The following is an 18,244-nucleotide window of genomic DNA, read 5'->3' on the forward strand; positions in this document are numbered from 1 at the left end:
GTACGGAGGCGGCCGTTCCAGGGTTCCCAAGCCGCTGTGAGGACTCTCCCGACGCCGGAGCACCACCACCCGGCGAGAACGGCCAGGAACATCGGGCCTCCGCAGAGGCAACTGTGGAGTCCTCAATAGGCCCGACTATGGGTGAACTGGGGTTGGGGACTGGACTTTGTGCCTTCCCTCATGGTGGGAGCCATTGTGGGGGGATGTTCTCTGTGTTTAAGACTCTCATTGGTGTTATGTCTGTATTTGTTTTGTGTGCTGCAAAATGGCAAAAAGCATTTCACTTCACTACACCTCGGTGTATGTGAATGTGACTAATAAAAACCTTTGAATACTTTGAATACTTTGAAGCTCATTCCACTCAGCTACCACTCTCTGAGTAAAGAAGTTCCCCCTCATGTTACCCCTAAACTTTTGTCCCTTAATTCTCAAGTCGTGTCCTCTTGTTTGAAACTTCCCTACTCTCAATGGAAAAAGCTTATCCACGTCAATTCTGTCTATCCCTCTCATAATTTTAAAGACCTCTATCAAATCCCCCCTTAACCTTCTGCGCTCTAAAGAATAAAGACCTATCTTGTTCAACCTTTCTCTGTAACTTAGGTGCTGAAACCCACGAGTCCGCACCGACCAACACTAACCTACACAATGTGAGGAAAAGTTTCAAAAGACATTTAAAATCTACTTACAATACATAATATAATGCGCATACACTTATGCCTTTCAAAAGACATTTGGCAAATATATGGATAAAAAGGGTTTTGAGGGATTTGGGCTCATTTCAAACAAATAGGACGATGGATTTTGTTTAAGAAGGAACTGCAGATGCTGGAAAATCCAAGGTAGACAAAAAGGCTGGAGAAACTCAGCGGGTGAGGCAGCATCTATGGAGCGAAGGAAATAGGCAACGTTTCGGGACGAGCGGAAAACTACTGCATACATTTTTTGCCCCCAATGAGCCAATGAAATTCACCGGTCAGCACCGGCTACAACCTACGAGAACCTTCGACCTCCTGGCAACCCACTAGGACCTCCTGGTGACCCACCTACGGCACGAGAATTCTCGCTACTTTCCGTGGCGGCTTCATTCTAGTCGCCGCTAATTTTTCAACATGTTGAAAGATTCGCGGCGACCATAATGAGGCCGCGGCTAGTTCCCAGAATGCGGGTACTCCTCACGACCATGAAAGCGACTCCCCGGCAACCACCCGGCAACCACCCGTGAACATGTGGTGACTGCATAGTCTCCTGCAGTCGCATAAAAAGTCGCCTAAGTGAGACAGGCTCATAAGTCTGACAAACGCTCATCATAGGTTAACCCACTCATTCCTGGGATCATTCCTGTAAACCTCCTCTGGACCATCTCCAGATCCTTCCTCAGATACGGTGCCCAAAACTGCTCACAATATTCCAAATGCGGCCTGACCAGCGCCTTATAGAGCTCCAGCATTACATCCCTGTTTTTGTACACAAGCCCTCTTGATATAAATGCGAGCATTGAGTTTGACACATCTGCATGGAGCAGCGCGCTCTCTTACCACAGCTGGTCCAGGTATGCATGGAGGATGGTGAGGCCTCTCCCTTTCATTCCAGCCGCAAGCATCTCTGCTGTCGACATGTTGGCCAAGCCGATCGCCACGGGGGCTCTGGAAAACACCAGGACACAAAGTCAAACAATAGTGCAACATACATTTTTTTAGTATGTTTTAAAGTCTGTATTTAATGTTTCTTTGTGTGTTTTGTGTGGGGGGGTAAGGGGGAAACCGCTTCGGTCGCCTCCTCCATGGAGAGGCGAGTTTTTCCAGGTCGCCTCCCCCGTGGCCTAACATCAAGGATCGACGCGGCCTTTCCCGGAGACCCATCCGGGGCTTCAGCGGCGGGCGCAGCGTGGAGCGGGTGAGCCCTCGCTGGGGCTCGCTGGAGGGGAGCGCTCCGTTTCGCTGACCCGGGGCAGCCGGCAGCCTGAAGTCGCAGCCTGAAGCCGCGGGTCTGCAGAGCTCCAGCTGGTGCGGCGTCTACAGCCCAGGATCTCACGTTGGGGACCCGAGGGAAGAAGAAGCCATCACTGCCGGCCCGCGGCCGACTTCTACCGCGGGTCCGGCATGGACTTACCATCACCCCTGGAGGGGAGCTTCGACCGCCGGCCCTGCAGTCTACGGTGCTTCTGGCTGCGGCGGGGACTTTAAATCTCGGCCTGCGGCCTACAACAACTTAAAGCCGCGGTCTCCGGTGAGGAAGAGCTGATCCTGGACTGACTCTGGACTCTGGTCCTGTACACGGGGGGGAAATGGAGGAGGACTGGCCAAATTTTGTGCCTTCCACCACAGTGATAAATGCTGTGGTGGATGTTTGTGTTACAGTTTTATTGTGGTTGTGTGTTCTTTATTATTGTATCGCTGCAGACAACCCAAATTTCCACCAGCCTGGCTGTGTGGTAATAAATTATATCTAATCTAATTTGAACTTTCATTTTCCAAGTCTCTTCAGTTGTTGAGGGGGAATGTTTTTTTTGAAATGTAATTTTACTATTAGATGCAGTAGATGAACCCGAATTTGGCTGCAGCAGTTACTCAGACGCTAAACAGAAGGTTGGCAAACGCAATGGGTGACAGGAAGGGTCCTGGCACAAGACGTTGTCATGCTCATGAGTCACAGGAGCAGAATTAGACCATTCGGCCCATCGAGTCTACCCTGCCATTCAATCATGGCTGATCTATCTGCCCCTCTCAATCACATTCTCCTGCCTTCTCCCCATTACCTCTTACACCCGTACTAATCAAGAACTTGTCGATCTCCGTTTTAAAAATGCCCAATGACTTGGCCTCCAGCGCTGGCTGCCCCCTTTCCCTCCTTGACACACTGAGTTTGCCCTGCAGCTTGTTTGCTGCCCACGGTTCCAGCATCTACAGTCTCTTGTGCCTCTACAGTGGGTTACACCGACATTTCCCACGTTCTGGCCTTGTAACATTCCATTCTTTTATTTGTGTTGCAAAAGCAGAGACTGCCAACAACTGCGTGTGCCAACACAGGCCCGTCCACAAAGCAAGCACATGCTGAGGGTGTCATAGAAACATCGTCAAACTAAAACAGACACTGACCCATAAAGAGGATTTACGGTGGACGCATCACGGCTTTGTTAAAGAGGGCGGCACGGTTGCTCAGCGGTAGAGTTGCTGCCTTACAGCGCCAGAGTCCCAGGTTGAATCCTGACTATAGGTGCTGGCTGTACGGTGTTTGCACGCTCTCCCTGTGACCGCGTGGCTTTTCTCCGGGTGCTTCGGTTTCCTCCTACATCCCAAAGACGTGCGGGTTTGTAGGTTAATCGGCCCCTCTGTAAATTGCCCCCTAGTGTGTAGGGAGTGGATGAGAAAGTGGGATAGCATAGAACAAGTGATCGATGGTCAGCATTGACTTGGTGGGCTGAAAGGCCTGTTTCCAAGCTATATCTATAAACAAACTAAACATATATCTGTGCAAATGTCTATTAAAACTAGCAATTGTATCCATATTTAGTTTTAGTTTTAGAGAGACAGTGTGGAAACAGGCCCTTCGGCCCACATGGACACAAGTTCTATCCTACACACTAGGGACAATTTAGAAAAGCCAATGGATCTACCAACCTGTAGATCTTTGGAATGTGGGAGGAAACCGGAGCACCCGGAGAAAACCCACGCAGGCCACGGGGAAACGTACCAACTCCATCAGACTACAGTCAGGATTGAACATGGGTCTCTGGCGCTGTAAGGCAGCAATTATTTTTTCATGTGCAGAAAGCAACTGCAGATGTTCAAGAAGGAACTGCAGATGCTGGAAAATGGAAGGCAGACAAAATTGCTGGAGAAACTCAGCGGGTGAGGCAGCATCTATGGAGCGAAGGAAATAGGCAACGTTTCGGGCCGAAACCCTTCTTCAGACTGCAGATGCTGATTTACACCAAAGATAGACACAAAACGCTGGAGTAACTCAGCGGGGCGGGCAGCATCTCTGGATAGAAGGAATGGTTGACGTTTCGGGTCGAGACCCTTCTTTAGAATTACTGCAAAGCATGGAAAGTCTGAAACAAAAAACAAGACGGGTCGAAGTGATGCTGGGCCTGTGAGGACAGTCAGTCAGTACCTGTTTCCCACAAGGTTGATGGCACACAGATCTCCCTGCAGTACCGCGGGAAGACCAGGTGGTGGCAGGATCACTCCGGGCAGCATCAGATCTGCAGGAGCAAAGGAGATTTAGCACCCACTCCAAATGCTGGAGGGGAGGGCATTCCTTTTACACTTCAGAGCATTTTATTGCCAGACCCCGGTTCCCTCTCCTCCCCTACCGGCCCCACAAACAATTTAACTGATTTATCGGGACAATAAGTGTGTTGGGCAGCACGGTGGCCCAGCGGCAGAGTTGCTGCCTTACAGCGCTTGCAGCGCCAGAGATCGATCCTGACTACGGTTGCTGTCTGTACGGAGCTTGCACGTTCTCCCCGTGACCTGCGTGGGTTTTCTCCCAGATCTTTGGTTTCCTCCCACACTCCAAAGACGTGCAGGTTTGTAGATTAATTGGTTTGGTGTAAGTGTAAATTGTCCCCAGTTTGTGTTAATGTGCGGGGATCGCTGGTCGGCACGGATTCGGTGGGCCGAAGGGCCTGTTTCCACGCTGAATCTCTAAAACTAAACGATAATAAGTGATTGTGGAACACACCCTTTTGTAATGACGGCAAAACCCTGGGAGTGAGAAATACTCAGTGGGTGATGCAGAGTCAACGGAGAAACACAGTGAACTAACGTGAATAGTTTCTTATATGGAATAGTTTCTATAATAGTTATATGGTTATAGAAACCTACAAAATTCTTAAGGGGTTGGACAGGCTAGATGCAGGAAGATTGTTCCCGATGTTGGGGAAGTCCAGAACAAGGGGTCACACAGTTTAAGGATAAGGGAGAAATCTTTTAGGACCGAGATGAGGAAAACATTTTTCACACAGAGAGTGGTGAATCTGTGGAATTCTCTGCCACAGAAGGTAGTTGAGGCCACAGTTCATTGGCTATATTTAAGAGGGAGTTAGATGTGGCCCTTGTGGCTAAAGGGATCAGGGGGTATGGAGAGAAGGCAGGGATGGGATACTGAGTTGGATGATCAGCCATGATCATATTGAATAGCGGTGCAGGCTGGAAGGGCCGAATGGCCTACTCCTGCACCTATTTTCGATGTTATTACTAAGCTGCGTCAGTCCGATACATTGGGCAGTGATACAGCATGGAAACAGGCCCTTCAGCCCAACTTGCCCATGCTGACCAACATACCTCATCTACACTATCCCTGTAAACCTCTCCCATCCATTATGCATTTTCTCTGCTGTATCCCATCTCGATGAAGCATAGAAAGTGCGCACCAACTATAACCCCGCCATTAATTCTTAATTAACCACTCATTAACTACACTAAGATAAATATTTTCCACCGCAACATGTAGATGACGATAAGCCTATTTACAGCAGCAGCTTTTTGTGCCGTCTTACCTGCTCCTCCGACAAGCTTTGGTAGAACAGCTGGCCAGGTGGTGAACAAAACCAGCATATCCGGATACGACCACAGGGTATAGACTGTTGAATGAAAACAAACAGGTCAAGCGACTCAACTCAGAGAGTTATTGTGGGGTTAATTCTAACAGTGCACAAACGGTGGTAGACAAAAATGCTGGAGAAACTCAGCGGGTGCAGCAGCATCTATGGAGCGAAGGAAATGGGCAACGTTTTTCGGGCCGAAACCAAGGGCGAAGGAAATAGGAAATAGGTAACGTTGCCTATTTCCTTCGCTCCATAGATGCTGCTGCACCCGCTGTGTTTCTCCAGCATTTTTGTCAATAGACAATAGGTGCAGGAGTAGGCCATTCGGCCCTTCGAGCCGGCACCGCCATTCAATGGCTGATCATCCCCAATCAGTACCCCGTTCCTGCCTTCTCCCCATATCCCCTGACTCCGCTATTTTTTTTAAGAGCCCTATCTAGCTTTCTCTTGAAAGCATCCAGAGAACCGGCCTCCACCGCCCTCTGAGGCAGAGAATTCCACAGACTCACCACTCTCTGTGAGGAAAAGTGTTTCCTCGTCTCCATTCCAAATGGATTACTCCTTACTCTTAATGTCTACCTTCGATTTTCCCGCATCTGCAGTTCCTTCACAAACGGTAACTGCATGCAGGCCAACACCCACCTGCTTGCAGTAAAGTAATGGACAAGACTGGAGAGATGTACAGTGGTGCAGAGAAGCAAGTTTTGTTGAGAGATACAGCATGGAATCAGGCCCTTCGGCCCACACTAATTTTGTGTTATCCCACTTTCTCACCAATCCCCACACACCAGGGTCAGTTTACAGTGGCCCAATTAACTTACAAACCACATGTCTTTGGGTTCTACCTCTACAAGATCATCCCTCAGCCTCCTGTGCTTCAAAGAATAAAGTGCCAGCCTGCCCAGCTCCCTCCAGCCCAGGCATCATCCTCGTAAATCATCTCTGCATCCTCTCCAGCTTACTAGCGTCTCTACTGTAGCAGAGTATCCAATAACTAAACACCATATTCACCAACATCTTGTACAAGTTGAACTTGCATCTTTCACCCATCCCCAACTCAAGCAGCATCACATGCTGAATAACATGAGCACTGTGGCCTGTGATGCAGGGTGCCCATGTTATACATTTCCCCATCAGTTTCACAGGAAGGCTCTGCAGAGAGTATTGCGTTCGGCCGAACACACCATGGGAACTACACTCACCCCCCCCCCCCCCCCCTTGCAGGACCTATACACCAGGAGGTGCAGATCCAGATCCAGCAACATTATGGGGGACCCCTACCCCCCCCAGCGACGGACTGTTCCAGCTGCGACGGTGAGGCAGGCACCTCCGCTGAAACGCTGCGAAAACACAGAGGATGAGACGGAGTTTCTTCCCACAGGTCTTGGTTCTTGGGTCCTCCAAAATATTCCAACTGGAATTTAAACTGGAGGTGGTAAACTCTGATCTCACCAGGGACTCATTTACTGTTGTGTCTTTTAAAAAACAAATGTAAACACTGGTTCTGTTCTGTTGTTTTGCACAATCCCGCAGGCATCGCCTCTTTCATTTCACTGTACATCTTGCATGTGTATGTGTATGTGATAAATAAAGTTGACTCGACTCAGTGGAGAGATTTATTTTGCAACAATATAATTTGGTTTGGTTTTCAGATCTTCTAAATCCTTTAATCTAAATCTAAATCGGGCAGTCTGTCCCAGTCCCCAACAGAAAAAGGTCTGACTTGACATTTCTACCGCCCACCCGGCCCAATCTGTACATCCAGGATTTTCTTGGTGTTAAAACTATCAGCAACTCAACCACTTCCCAAAAAAAACCCCAACATCAAATGCCAAATTCACTGGAGTTTAGAAGGATGAGGGGGGTCTTATAGAAACATATAAAATTATAAAAGGACTGGACAAGCTAGATGCAGGAAAAATGTTCCCAATGTGGGGCGAATCCAGAACCAGGGGTCACAGTCTTAGAACAAAGGGGAATTCCCTGCCACAGAGGGCAGCAGAGGCCAAGTCACTGGATGGATTTAAGAGAGAGTTAGATAGAGCTCTGGGGCTAGTGGAATCAAGGGATATGGGGAGAAGGCAGGCACGGGTTATTGATAGGGGTCGATCATCCGTGATCACAATGAATGGTGGTGCTGGCTCGAAGGGCCGAATGGCCTCCTCCTGCACCTATTTTCTATGTATCTATGTAATACACTTCACACATGCTCACATCTGAAAGGTTTAACAGCTTGGATCATGACTATAGATGTCACGGAGACGCAGCGGTAGAGTTGCTGCCCGACAACAAAAATTGCAGCGCCAGAGACCCGGGTTCGATCCCGACTAAGGGTGCTGTCTGTATGTATGGAGTTTGTACGTTCTCCCCGTGACCTGCGTGAGTTTTCTCCAAGATCTCCGTTTTCCCCTCTTTGTCGGGTACGTCGAACAATCCTTGTTCAATACGTACCAGGGCCCCATCCCCGACCTCTCCCTCCGTTACATCGATGACTGCTTTGGGGGCCAACTCCTACACCCACACACAACTGACTGACTTCATCCACTTCACCACCAACTTCCATCCGGCACTCAAATACACCTGGACCATTTCCGACACTTCCCTACCATTCCTTGACCTCACTATCTCCATCGCAGGGGATAGACTTCTGACCGACATCCACTACAAACCCACTGACTCCCATGGCTATCTGGACTACACTTCTTCCCACCCTGCCTCCTGTAAGGACTCCATCCCCCACTCCCAATTCCTCCGCCTCTGCTCCCAGGATGAGGCGTTCCACACCAGGGCATCTGAAATGTCCTCATTCTTCAGGGAACGGGGATTCCCCTCCGCCACCATAGATGAGGCTCACACCAGGGTCTCTTCCATACCCCGTAACACTGCTCTCTCTCCCCATCCCCGCACTCGCAACAAGGGCAGAGTCCCTCTGGTCCTCACCTTTCACCCCACCAGCCGGCACATACAACAAATAATCCTACGTCATTTCCGCCACCTCCAACGTGACCCCACCACTCGCCACATCTTCCCATCTCCCCCCATATCTGCCTTCCGCAAAGACCGTTCCCTCCGCAACTCCCTTGTCAATTCTTCCCTTCCCTTCCCTCCCGCACCACCCCCTCCCCGGGCACTTTCCGTTGCAACCGCAAGAAATGCAACACCTGTCCCTTTACCTCCCCCCTCGACTCCATTCAAGGACCCAAGCAGTCATTCCAGGTGCGACAGTGGTTCACCTGTATCTCCTCCAACCTCATCTACTGCATCCGCTGCTCTAGATGTCAGCTGATCTATATCGGTGAGACTAAGCGGAGGTTGGGCGATCGTTTCGCCTAACACCTCCGCTCGGTCCGCAAGAACCTACCTGAACTCCCGGTGGCTCAGCACTTCAACTCCCCCTCCCATTCCCAATCCGACCTCTCTGTCCTGGGTCTCCTCCATTGCCAGAGTGAGCAACACCGGAAATTGGAGGAACAGCACCTCATATTCCGCCTGGGATGCTTGCGTCCGAATGGCATGAACATTGAATTCTCCCAATTTTGTTAGTCCTTGCTGTCTCCTCCCATCCCCCAGCCCTCGGGCTCCTCCTCCTCCTTTTTTCCTTCCTTCTCCCCGCCACCCCCCATCAGTCTGAAGAAGAGTTTCGGGCCCGAAACGTTGCCTATTTCCTTCGCTCCATAGATGCTGCTGCACCCGCTGAGTTTCTCCAGCATTTTTGTCTTCCTCGAAAGACATGCAGGTTTGTAGGTTAATTGGCTTGATAAAATGTAAAAATTGTCCAGTGCTGAGTGATGCTCTACCTCGAGCCTTTCAGCGAACTACATCCAGATCCAGACACAAGTTTGACTAACTCAACAACTCTGTTTATTTCATGAGCCATCAGAAAATAATCAAATTTGAACCGTACCTACCTGTAGGATAGATTCTCTTGTTCATTTCAAAGAAGATGGGGTTTTTATTCACAACATAGATAGTCACGGATTCTCCTTTATTCAGATAGATTTTCACCACATTCACATCCTCCTTGCTGGGCAGGAGACATGATAGTTGATTCGCAGACAACGAGAAAGAAGTTTGGATTTCCGCCCTGAGCCTCCTCCTAAACGAACATAAAGGAACAGTTGTTTAAAACAATAATTCCCCATTTAATATCGGCATTCAATTAAATTCAAACAACCAGTGATTTGGATTTAGCCTTCAGAGGTGCAGCGTGGAAACAGGCCTTTCGGCCCACCGAGTCCGTGCTGGCCAGCAATCACCCCATACACTAGCTCTATCCACAGCATGGAGTCAAACAGCACAGAGACAGGCTCTTTGGCCCAACTTATTCAAGTTTAAAGATACAGTATGGAAATAGGCCCTTTGGCCCACCAAGGCCACACGAACCATCGATCACAATAGACAATAGACAATAGATGCAGGAGTAGGCCATTCGGCCCTTCGAGCTAGCACCGCCATTCAATGTGATCATGACTGATCATCCCCAATCAGTACCCCGTTTCTGCCACAGCATCATTTCATTCCAAAAAGGAAGAAAGATTCTAAGGGGAGTAGGAGGTAACCGTGGCTGACAAGAGAAGTTAGGGATAGAATAAAACTAAAAGAAAAGATGTATAACACAGCAAAGAGCAGCCGGAAGCCAGAGGATTGGGAAACATTCGTAGGACAACAGGAGGAAACAAAACGGGCAATACGGGCTGGAAAGATGAAGTACGAGGGGAAGCTGGCCAGGAATATAAAGAAGGACAGTAAAAGCTTCTTTAGATATGTTAAGGGAAAAAGAGTAGCAAAGTCAAATGTGGGTCCCTTGAAGGCAGGCACGGGTGAAATTATTATGGGTAACAAGGAAATGGCAGAAGAGTTGAAAAGGTACTTTGGATCTGTCTTCATTAAGGAAGACACAAACAATCTCCCAGATGTACTGGAGGACAGAGGATCTAAGTGGGTGGAGGAACTGAAATAAACTTTCATTAGGCGAGAAATAGTATTGGGTAGGCTAATGGGACTCCCCGGGGCCTGATGGACTGCATCCCAGGGTCCTCAAGGAGGTGGCTCTAGAAATAGTGGACGCATTGGTGATCATTTTCCAATGTTCAATAGATTCAGGATCAGTTCCTGTGGATTGGAGGATAGCTAATGTTATCCCACTTTCCAAGAAAGGAGCGAGAGAGAAAACAGGGAATTACAGACCAGTTAGCCTGACTTCGGTGGTGGGAAAGATGTTGGAGTCAATTATTAAAGAGGTAATAATGGGGCATTTGGATAGCAGTAAAAGGATTAGTCCAAGTCAACATGGATTTATGAAAGGGAAATCATGCTTGACTAATCTTCTGGAATTTTTTGAGGATGTGACAAGTAAAATGGATGAAGGGGAGCCAGTGGATGTAGTGGATCTAGGCTTTCAGAAAGCCTTTGATAAGGTCCCACACAGGAGACTGGTGACTAAAATTAGAGCACATGGTATGGGGGGTGTTGACATTGGTTGTTAGACAGGAAGCAAAGAGTAGGATTGAACGGTTCCTTTTCAGAATGGCAGGCAGTGACGAGTGGCTCGGTGTTGGGGCCGCAACTATATATTATCATATATATTAATGATTTGGAAGAGGGAATTAGGAGCATCACTAGCAAGTTTGCGGATGACACAAAGCCGGGTGGCAGTGTGAACTGTGAAGAGGATGTTAGGAGGTTGCAGGGTGACCTGGACAGGTTGAATGAGTGGGCAGATGCGTGGCAGATGCAGTATAATATAGATAAATGTGAGGTTATCCACTTTGGCGGCAAAAACAAGGGGTGTCCTTGTACACCAGTCACTGAAAGTTGGTTTACAGGTACAGCAGGTACAGCAGGCAGTGAAGAAAGCTAATGGAATGTTGGCCTTCATTACAAGAGAATTTCATTTTAGGAGTAAAGAGGTTCTTCTGCAGTTGTAGAGGGCTCTGGTAAGAAATAATTTTTATTGCCACACAACCAAGGTCGGTGGTATTTGGGTTGCCAGCAGCGGTACAATAATAAAGAACACAACCACATTAAAATTTTACACAAACATCCACCACAGCATTCATCACTGTGGTGGAAGGCACAGAGCTTGGCCAGTCCTCCTCCATTTTCCCCCGTGGTCGGGACCTCCACCCTCCACAGCCGTTGCTGCGGGCGTCCAGATGGTAAGGGACAAAGTCAAAGTCAAGGTGAGTCCAGGATCGGCTCTTCCCAACCAGAGACCGCGGCTTCAGGCTGGTGTAGGCCGCAGGCCGGCGGTCAAAGTTTTAAGACCACATCTGGAGTATTGTGTATAGTTTTGGTGTCTTAATTTGAGGAAGGACATCCTTGTGATTGAGGCAGTGCAGCGTAGGTTCACGAGATTGATCCCTGGGATGGCGGGTCTGTCATATGAGGAAAGATTGAAAAGACTAGCCTTGTATTCACTGGAGTTTAGAAGGATGAGGGGATCTTAATAATAATAATAATAATATCTTTTATTAATGGATATCTTATAATCTTATAGAAAATATAAAATTATAAAAGGACTGGACAAGCTAGATGCAGGAAAAATGTTCCCAATTTTGGGCGAGTCCAGAACCAGGGGCCACAGTCTTAGAATAAAGGGGAGGCCATTTAAGACTGAGGTGAGAAAAAACTTTTTTACCCAGAGAGTTGTGAATTTGTGGAATTCTCTGCCACAGAGGGCAGTGGAGGCCAAATCACTGGATGGAATTAAAAGAGAGTTAGATAGAGCTCTAGGGGCTAGTGGAGTCAAGGGTGAATCAAATTGGGTGAATCAAATTGGCAGGGGTGCTGAGGAAGAGGATTTCTTGGAATGTATGTGGGATAGTTATCTAAACCAACATGTAGAGGAACCAACGAGAGAGCAGGCTATTCTAGACTGGGTATTGAGTAATGAGGAAGGGTTAGTTAGCAGTCTTGTTGTGCGTGCCCCCTTGGGCAAGAGTGACCATAATATGGTTGAGTTCTTCATTAGGATGGAGAGTGACATTGTTAATTCAGAAACAACGGTTCTGAACTTAAAGAAAGGTAACTTTGAGGGTATGAGACGTGAATTGGCCAAGATTGACTGGCAATTAGTTCTAAAAGGGTTGACGGTGGATATGCAATGGAAGGTATTTAAAGACTGCATGGATGAACTACAAAAATTGTTCATCCCAGTTTGGCAAAAGAATAAATCAGGGAAGGTAGTGCATCCGTGGATAACAAGGGAAATCAGGGATGGTATCAAAGCAAAAGATGATGCGTACAAATTAGCCAGAAAAAGCAGCATACCAGAGGACTGGGAGAAATTCAGAGACCAGCAGAGGAGGACAAAGGGCTTAATTAGGAAAGGGAAAATAGATTATGAAAGAAAACTGGCAGGGAACATAAAAACAGACTGCAAAAGTTTTTATAGATATGTGAAGAGAAAGAGATTAGTTAAAACAAATGTAGGTCCCTTGCAGTCAGAAACAGGTGAGTTGATCATGGGGAACAAGGATATGGCGGACCAATTGAATAACTACTTTGGTTCCGTCTTCACTAAGGAAGACATAAATAATCTGCCGGAAATAGCAGGGGACCGCGGGTCAAAGGAGATAGAGGAACTGAGTGAAATCCAGGTTAGTCGGGAAGTGGTGTTGGGTAAATTGAATGGATTAAAGGCCGATAAATCACCAGGGCCAGAAAGGCTGCATCCCAGAGTACTTAAGGAAGTAGCTCCAGAAATAGTGGATGCATTAGTGATAATTTTTCAAAACTCTTTAGATTCTGGAGTAGTTCCTGAGGATTGGCGGGTAGCAAACGTAACCCCACTTTTTAAGAAGGGAGGGAGAGAGAAAACGGGGAATTACAGACCAGTTAGTCTAACATCGGTAGTGGGGAAACTGCTAGAGTCAGTTATTAAAGATGGGATAGCAGCACATTTGGAAAGTGGTGAAATCATTGGACAAAGTCAGCATGGATTTACAAAAGGTAAATCATGTCTGACGAATCTTATAGAATTTTTCGAGGATGTAACTAGTAGCGTGGATAGGGGAGAACCAGTGGATGTGGTGTATCTGGACTTCCAGAAGGCTTTCGACAAGGTCCCACATAAGAGATTAGTTTACAAACTTAAAGCACACGGCATTGGGGGTTCAGTATTGATGTGGATAGAGAACTGGCTGGCAAACAGGAAGCAAAGAGTAGGAGTAAACGGGTCCTTTTCACAATGGCAGGCAGTGACTAGTGGGGTACCGCAAGGCTCAGTGCTGGGACCCCAGCTATTTACAATATATATTAATGATCTGGATGAGGGAATTGAAGGCAATATCTCCAAGTTTGCGGATGACACTAAGCTGGGGGGCAGTGTTAGCTGTGAGGAGGATGCTAGGAGACTGCAAGGTGACTTGGATAGGCTGGGTGAGTGGGCAAATGTTTGGCAGATGCAGTATAATGTGGATAAATGTGAGGTTATCCATTTTGGTGGCAAAAAACAGGAAAGCAGACTATTATCTAAATGGTGGCCGACTAGGAAAAGGGGAGATGCAGCGAGACCTGGGTGTCATGGTACACCAGTCATTGAAAGTGGGCATGCAGGTGCAGCAGGCAGTGAAGAAAGCGAATGGTATGTTAGCTTTCATAGCAAAAGGATTTGAGTATAGGAGCAGGGAGGTTCTACTGCAGTTGTACAGGGTCTTGGTGAGACCACACCTGGAGTATTGCGTACAGTTTTGGTCTCCAAATCTGAGGAAGGACATTATTGCCATAGAGGGAGTGCAGAGAAGGTTCACCAGACTGATTCCTGGGATGTCAGGACTGTCTTATGAAGAAAGACTGGATAGACTTCGTTTATACTCTCTAGAATTTAGGAGATTGAGAGGGGATCTTATAGAAACTTACAAAATTCTTAAGGGGTTGGACAGGCTAGATGCAGGAAGATTGCTCCCGATGTTGGGGAAGTCCAGGACAAGGGGTCACAGCTTAAGGATAAGGGGGAAATCCTTTAAAACCGAGATGAGAAGAACTTTTTTCACACAGAGTGGTGAATCTCTGGAACTCTCTGCCACAGAGGGTAGTCGAGGCCAGTTCATTGGCTATATTTAAGAGGGAGTTAGATGTGGCCCTTGTGGCTAAGGGGATCAGAGGGTATGGAGAGAAGGCAGGTACGGGATACTGAGTTGGATGATCAGCCATGATCATATTGAATGGCGGTGCAGGCTCGAAGGGCCGAATGGCCTACTCCTGCACCTAATTTCTATGTTTCTATGATATGGGGAGAAGGCAGGCACGGGTTATTGATAGGGGACGATCGGCCATGATCACAATGAATGGTGAGACATTGGCAATGGTGGCTCGAAGGGCCAAATGACCTCCTCCTGCACCTATTTTCTATGTTTCGATGTTCTAAGAAGGAACTGCAGATGCTGGAAAATCGAAGGTAGACAAAAATGCTGGAGAAACTCAATGGGTGAGGCAGCATCTATGGAGCGAAGGAAATAGGCAACGTTTCTGGTCGAGACTCTTCTTCAGACTGATGTGAGGGTGGGGGAGGGGTGGAAAGAAGAAAGTAAGAGGTGGAGACAGTGTGCTGAGGTAGAGCTGGGAAGGGGAGGAGAAAGCAGGGACTACCTGAAATTAGAGAAGTCAATATTCATACTGCTGGGGTGTAAACTGCCCAAGTGAAATATGAGGTGCTGCTCCTCCAATTTACGGTGGGCCTCACTCTGGCCATGGAGGAGACCCAGGAAAGAAAGGTCCGATTCGGAATGGGAGGGGGAGTTGAAGTGCTGAGCCACCAGGATATCAGGTAGGTTACTGCGAACCGAGCGGAGCTGTTGGGCGAAGCGATCGCCAATGTCTCACCATAGTGGACTTGGTCTCACCGATGTAGAGCAGCTGACATCTAGAGCAGCGGATGCAGTAGATGAGGTTGGAGGAGGTGCAGGTAAACCTCTGCTGCACCTGGAAAGACTGCTTGGGTCCTTGAATGGAGTTAATGGGGGGGAGGTAAAGCGACAAGTGTAGCCCCCCAACCACCACCCTCACATCAGTCTGAAGAAGGGTCTCGACCCGAAATGTTGCCTATTTCCTTCGCTCCATAGATGCTGCCTCACCCACTGAGTTCCTCCAGCATTTTTGTCTATCCACGTGTTCACACTAGTTCTTTGTTATCATACATTCTCCCCCCACTCCCTACACACGAGGGGCAATTTACAGAGGGCAATTAACCTACAAGTCCATACAGGTGAGGGGGCGTGTTAGGGTTTACTGGGGAGGGGAGAGGTGACAAAAGGCAAGGGGGGGGGGGGGGAAGAAGATGACAGAGGGAGGTGGGTGCGGAACACGGGTGGGTGGGTGGTTAGATGACAAGGGAGAAGGGCTGGGGCAGGGGGGAGGCAACAAGGACACTGGGGAGTGGGGTGTCTGGGCAGAGGTGTCAATGGTGGGGGAGGGTGTGTATGGCACGGGTGGCTGTTGACAGGCGGAGGGGGCGGGTATGTGAAAGGGGAAGGGAACAGTGTGATTACCGGGGGGGAAATTGACAGGGGCAGGGGAAGTATTTAGGGGGGGGGGGGTTTAGGTGATACCGGCGTGCGTTAGTGACTGGTTACTGGGGGGGGGGAGGAGGGGGAGATGTGACGGGGAGTATTATGGGGGGGGGGGGGGGCGAGGGGACGGGAGGGAGATGTGACGGCGGGGGGGGGGGGGGTTTGAGGTGATACTGGGATGAGTGAGTGACTGGTTACGGGGGAAGGGAGATGTGACATGGGGAGTATTATGGGGGGGGGGATGTGACAGGGGGGGGGGGGGGTGTGACGGGGGGGGGGGGAGTGACGGGGGGGGGGGTTTAGGTGATACCGCGTGCGTTAGTGACTGGTTACTGGGGGGGGGAGGAGGGGATATGTGACGGGGGGGGGGGGGGGAATGGGGGGGGGGGATGTGACGGGGGGGGGGGATGTGACGGGGGGGGGGGATGTGACGGGGGGGGGGGATGTGACGGGGGGGGGGGGGGATGTGACGGGGGGGGGGGATGTGACGGGGGGGGGGATGTGACGGGGGGGGGATGTGACGGGGGGGGGGGATGTGACGGGGGGGGGGATGTGACGGGGGGGGGATGTGACGGGGGATGTGACGGGATGTGACGGGGGGGGGGATGTGACGGGGGGGGGGGGGGATGTGACGGGGGGGGGGTTGTGACGGGGGGGGGGGATGTGACGGGGGGGGGGGATGTGACGGGGGGGGGGATGTGACGGGGGGGGGGATGTGACGGGGGGGGGATGTGACGGGGGGGGGGATGGACGGGGGGGGGGGATGTGACGGGGGGGGGATGTGACGGGGGGGGGATGTGACGGGGGGGGGGGATGTGACGGGGGGGGATGTGACGGGGGGGGGGGATGTGACGGGGGGGGGGGATGTGACGGGGGGGGGGATGTGACGGGGGGGGGATGTGACGGGGGGGGGATGTGACGGGGGGGGGATGTGACGGGGGGGGGGGGGGATGTGACGGGGGGGGGGATGTGACGGGGGGGGGATGTGACGGGGGGGGGGGGGATGTGACGGGGGGGGATGTGACGGGGGGGGGGGGATGTGACGGGGGGGGGGATGTGACGGGGGGGGGATGTGACGGGGGGGGGGGATGTGACGGGGGGGGGGATGTGACGGGGGGGGGGGATGTGACGGGGGGGGGGATGTGACGGGGGGGGGGGTGTGACGGGGGGGGGGGATGTGACGGGGGGGGGATGTGACGGGGGGGGGGGGATGTGACGGGGGGGGGGGGATGTGACGGGGGGGGGGGATGTGACGGGGGGGGGGGGGATGTGACGGGGGGGGGGGGGATGTGACGGGGGGGGGGATGTGACGGGGGGGGGGATGTGACGGGGGGGGGGATGTGACGGGGGGGGGGATGTGACGGGGGGGGGATGTGACGGGGGGGGGGGATGTGACGGGGGGGGGGATGTGACGGGGGGGGGTGTGACGGGGGGGGGGGATGTGACGGGGGGGGGGATGTGACGGGGGGGGGGTGTGACGGGGGGGGGGGATGTGACGGGGGGGGGGATGTGACGGGGGGGGGGTGTGACGGGGGGGGGGATATGACGGGGGGGGGGGATGTGACGGGGGGGGGGATGTGACGGGGGGGGGGGGGGGGGTCAGTGAGCTGCTGACGCCGGCGCCGCCGCTCTGTGACGGGGTTGCCGGTTCCCCGGGGCCGCTGCAGCCGCCGCCGCCGCTCACCTGTCCGAGCCCTTGATCGCGCTGTTGGACTTGACGCGGAAGCCCTTGGCGAACATCGTCCCTCGGTTGGTGCTTCTTCCCCCCGTCTCCCCCCGCCGGCTTCTCCACTCGTCACCTCACGGCGCCGCCATCTTGTGTCCGCGCTCCGGGCGGAACCCGCGGCCCGGTCCAAACGTTCCCCCCTCCGTCCCCGTCCCCGCCGGCCGACACACGGGTGCAAACGGCTCACAAATCCCGGGGGCGGAGTGCACGGGTTCAGCTGGTCCCATTGGGGTGTGATGTTGTATTAGTGGGGTGTGACGGAGGGGAGTGGGGTGTAGAGCAGAGGAACAGCCAGCCCCTCAGCCCCCACTTTGGAAAAATAGACAATAGGTGCAGGATTCAAGATTCAAGAGAGTTTATTGCCTGATGGGACAATGAAATTCTTGCTTTGCTTCAGCACAACAGAACATAGTAGGCATTGACTACTATGTAGGCCATTTGGTCCTTAGAGCCAGC

General features: G+C 51.0%; 1 protein-coding gene across 1 annotated transcript in view; it reads right to left on the bottom strand.

Moving 5' to 3' along the window:
* Nucleotides 1–17,898, bottom strand: part of eif2d (eukaryotic translation initiation factor 2D) — a 41,295-nt gene extending 23,397 nt beyond the window's left edge. Inside the window, exons 1-5 of the mRNA XM_033042952.1 lie at nt 17,747–17,898; nt 9,460–9,647; nt 5,504–5,587; nt 4,114–4,204; nt 1,536–1,643 (exon numbers count right to left, since the gene is read on the bottom strand). Coding sequence (XP_032898843.1) covers nt 1,536–1,643; nt 4,114–4,204; nt 5,504–5,587; nt 9,460–9,647; nt 17,747–17,802 — 527 coding nt within the window. The 5' untranslated portion in view covers nt 17,803–17,898. The remainder of the gene's footprint in view (nt 1–1,535; nt 1,644–4,113; nt 4,205–5,503; nt 5,588–9,459; nt 9,648–17,746) is intronic.
* Between the last annotated feature and the right edge of the window lie 346 nt (nt 17,899–18,244).

Source organism: Amblyraja radiata, chromosome 24, assembly GCF_010909765.2.
Source record: "Amblyraja radiata isolate CabotCenter1 chromosome 24, sAmbRad1.1.pri, whole genome shotgun sequence".
Taxonomy (NCBI): domain Eukaryota; kingdom Metazoa; phylum Chordata; class Chondrichthyes; order Rajiformes; family Rajidae; genus Amblyraja; species Amblyraja radiata.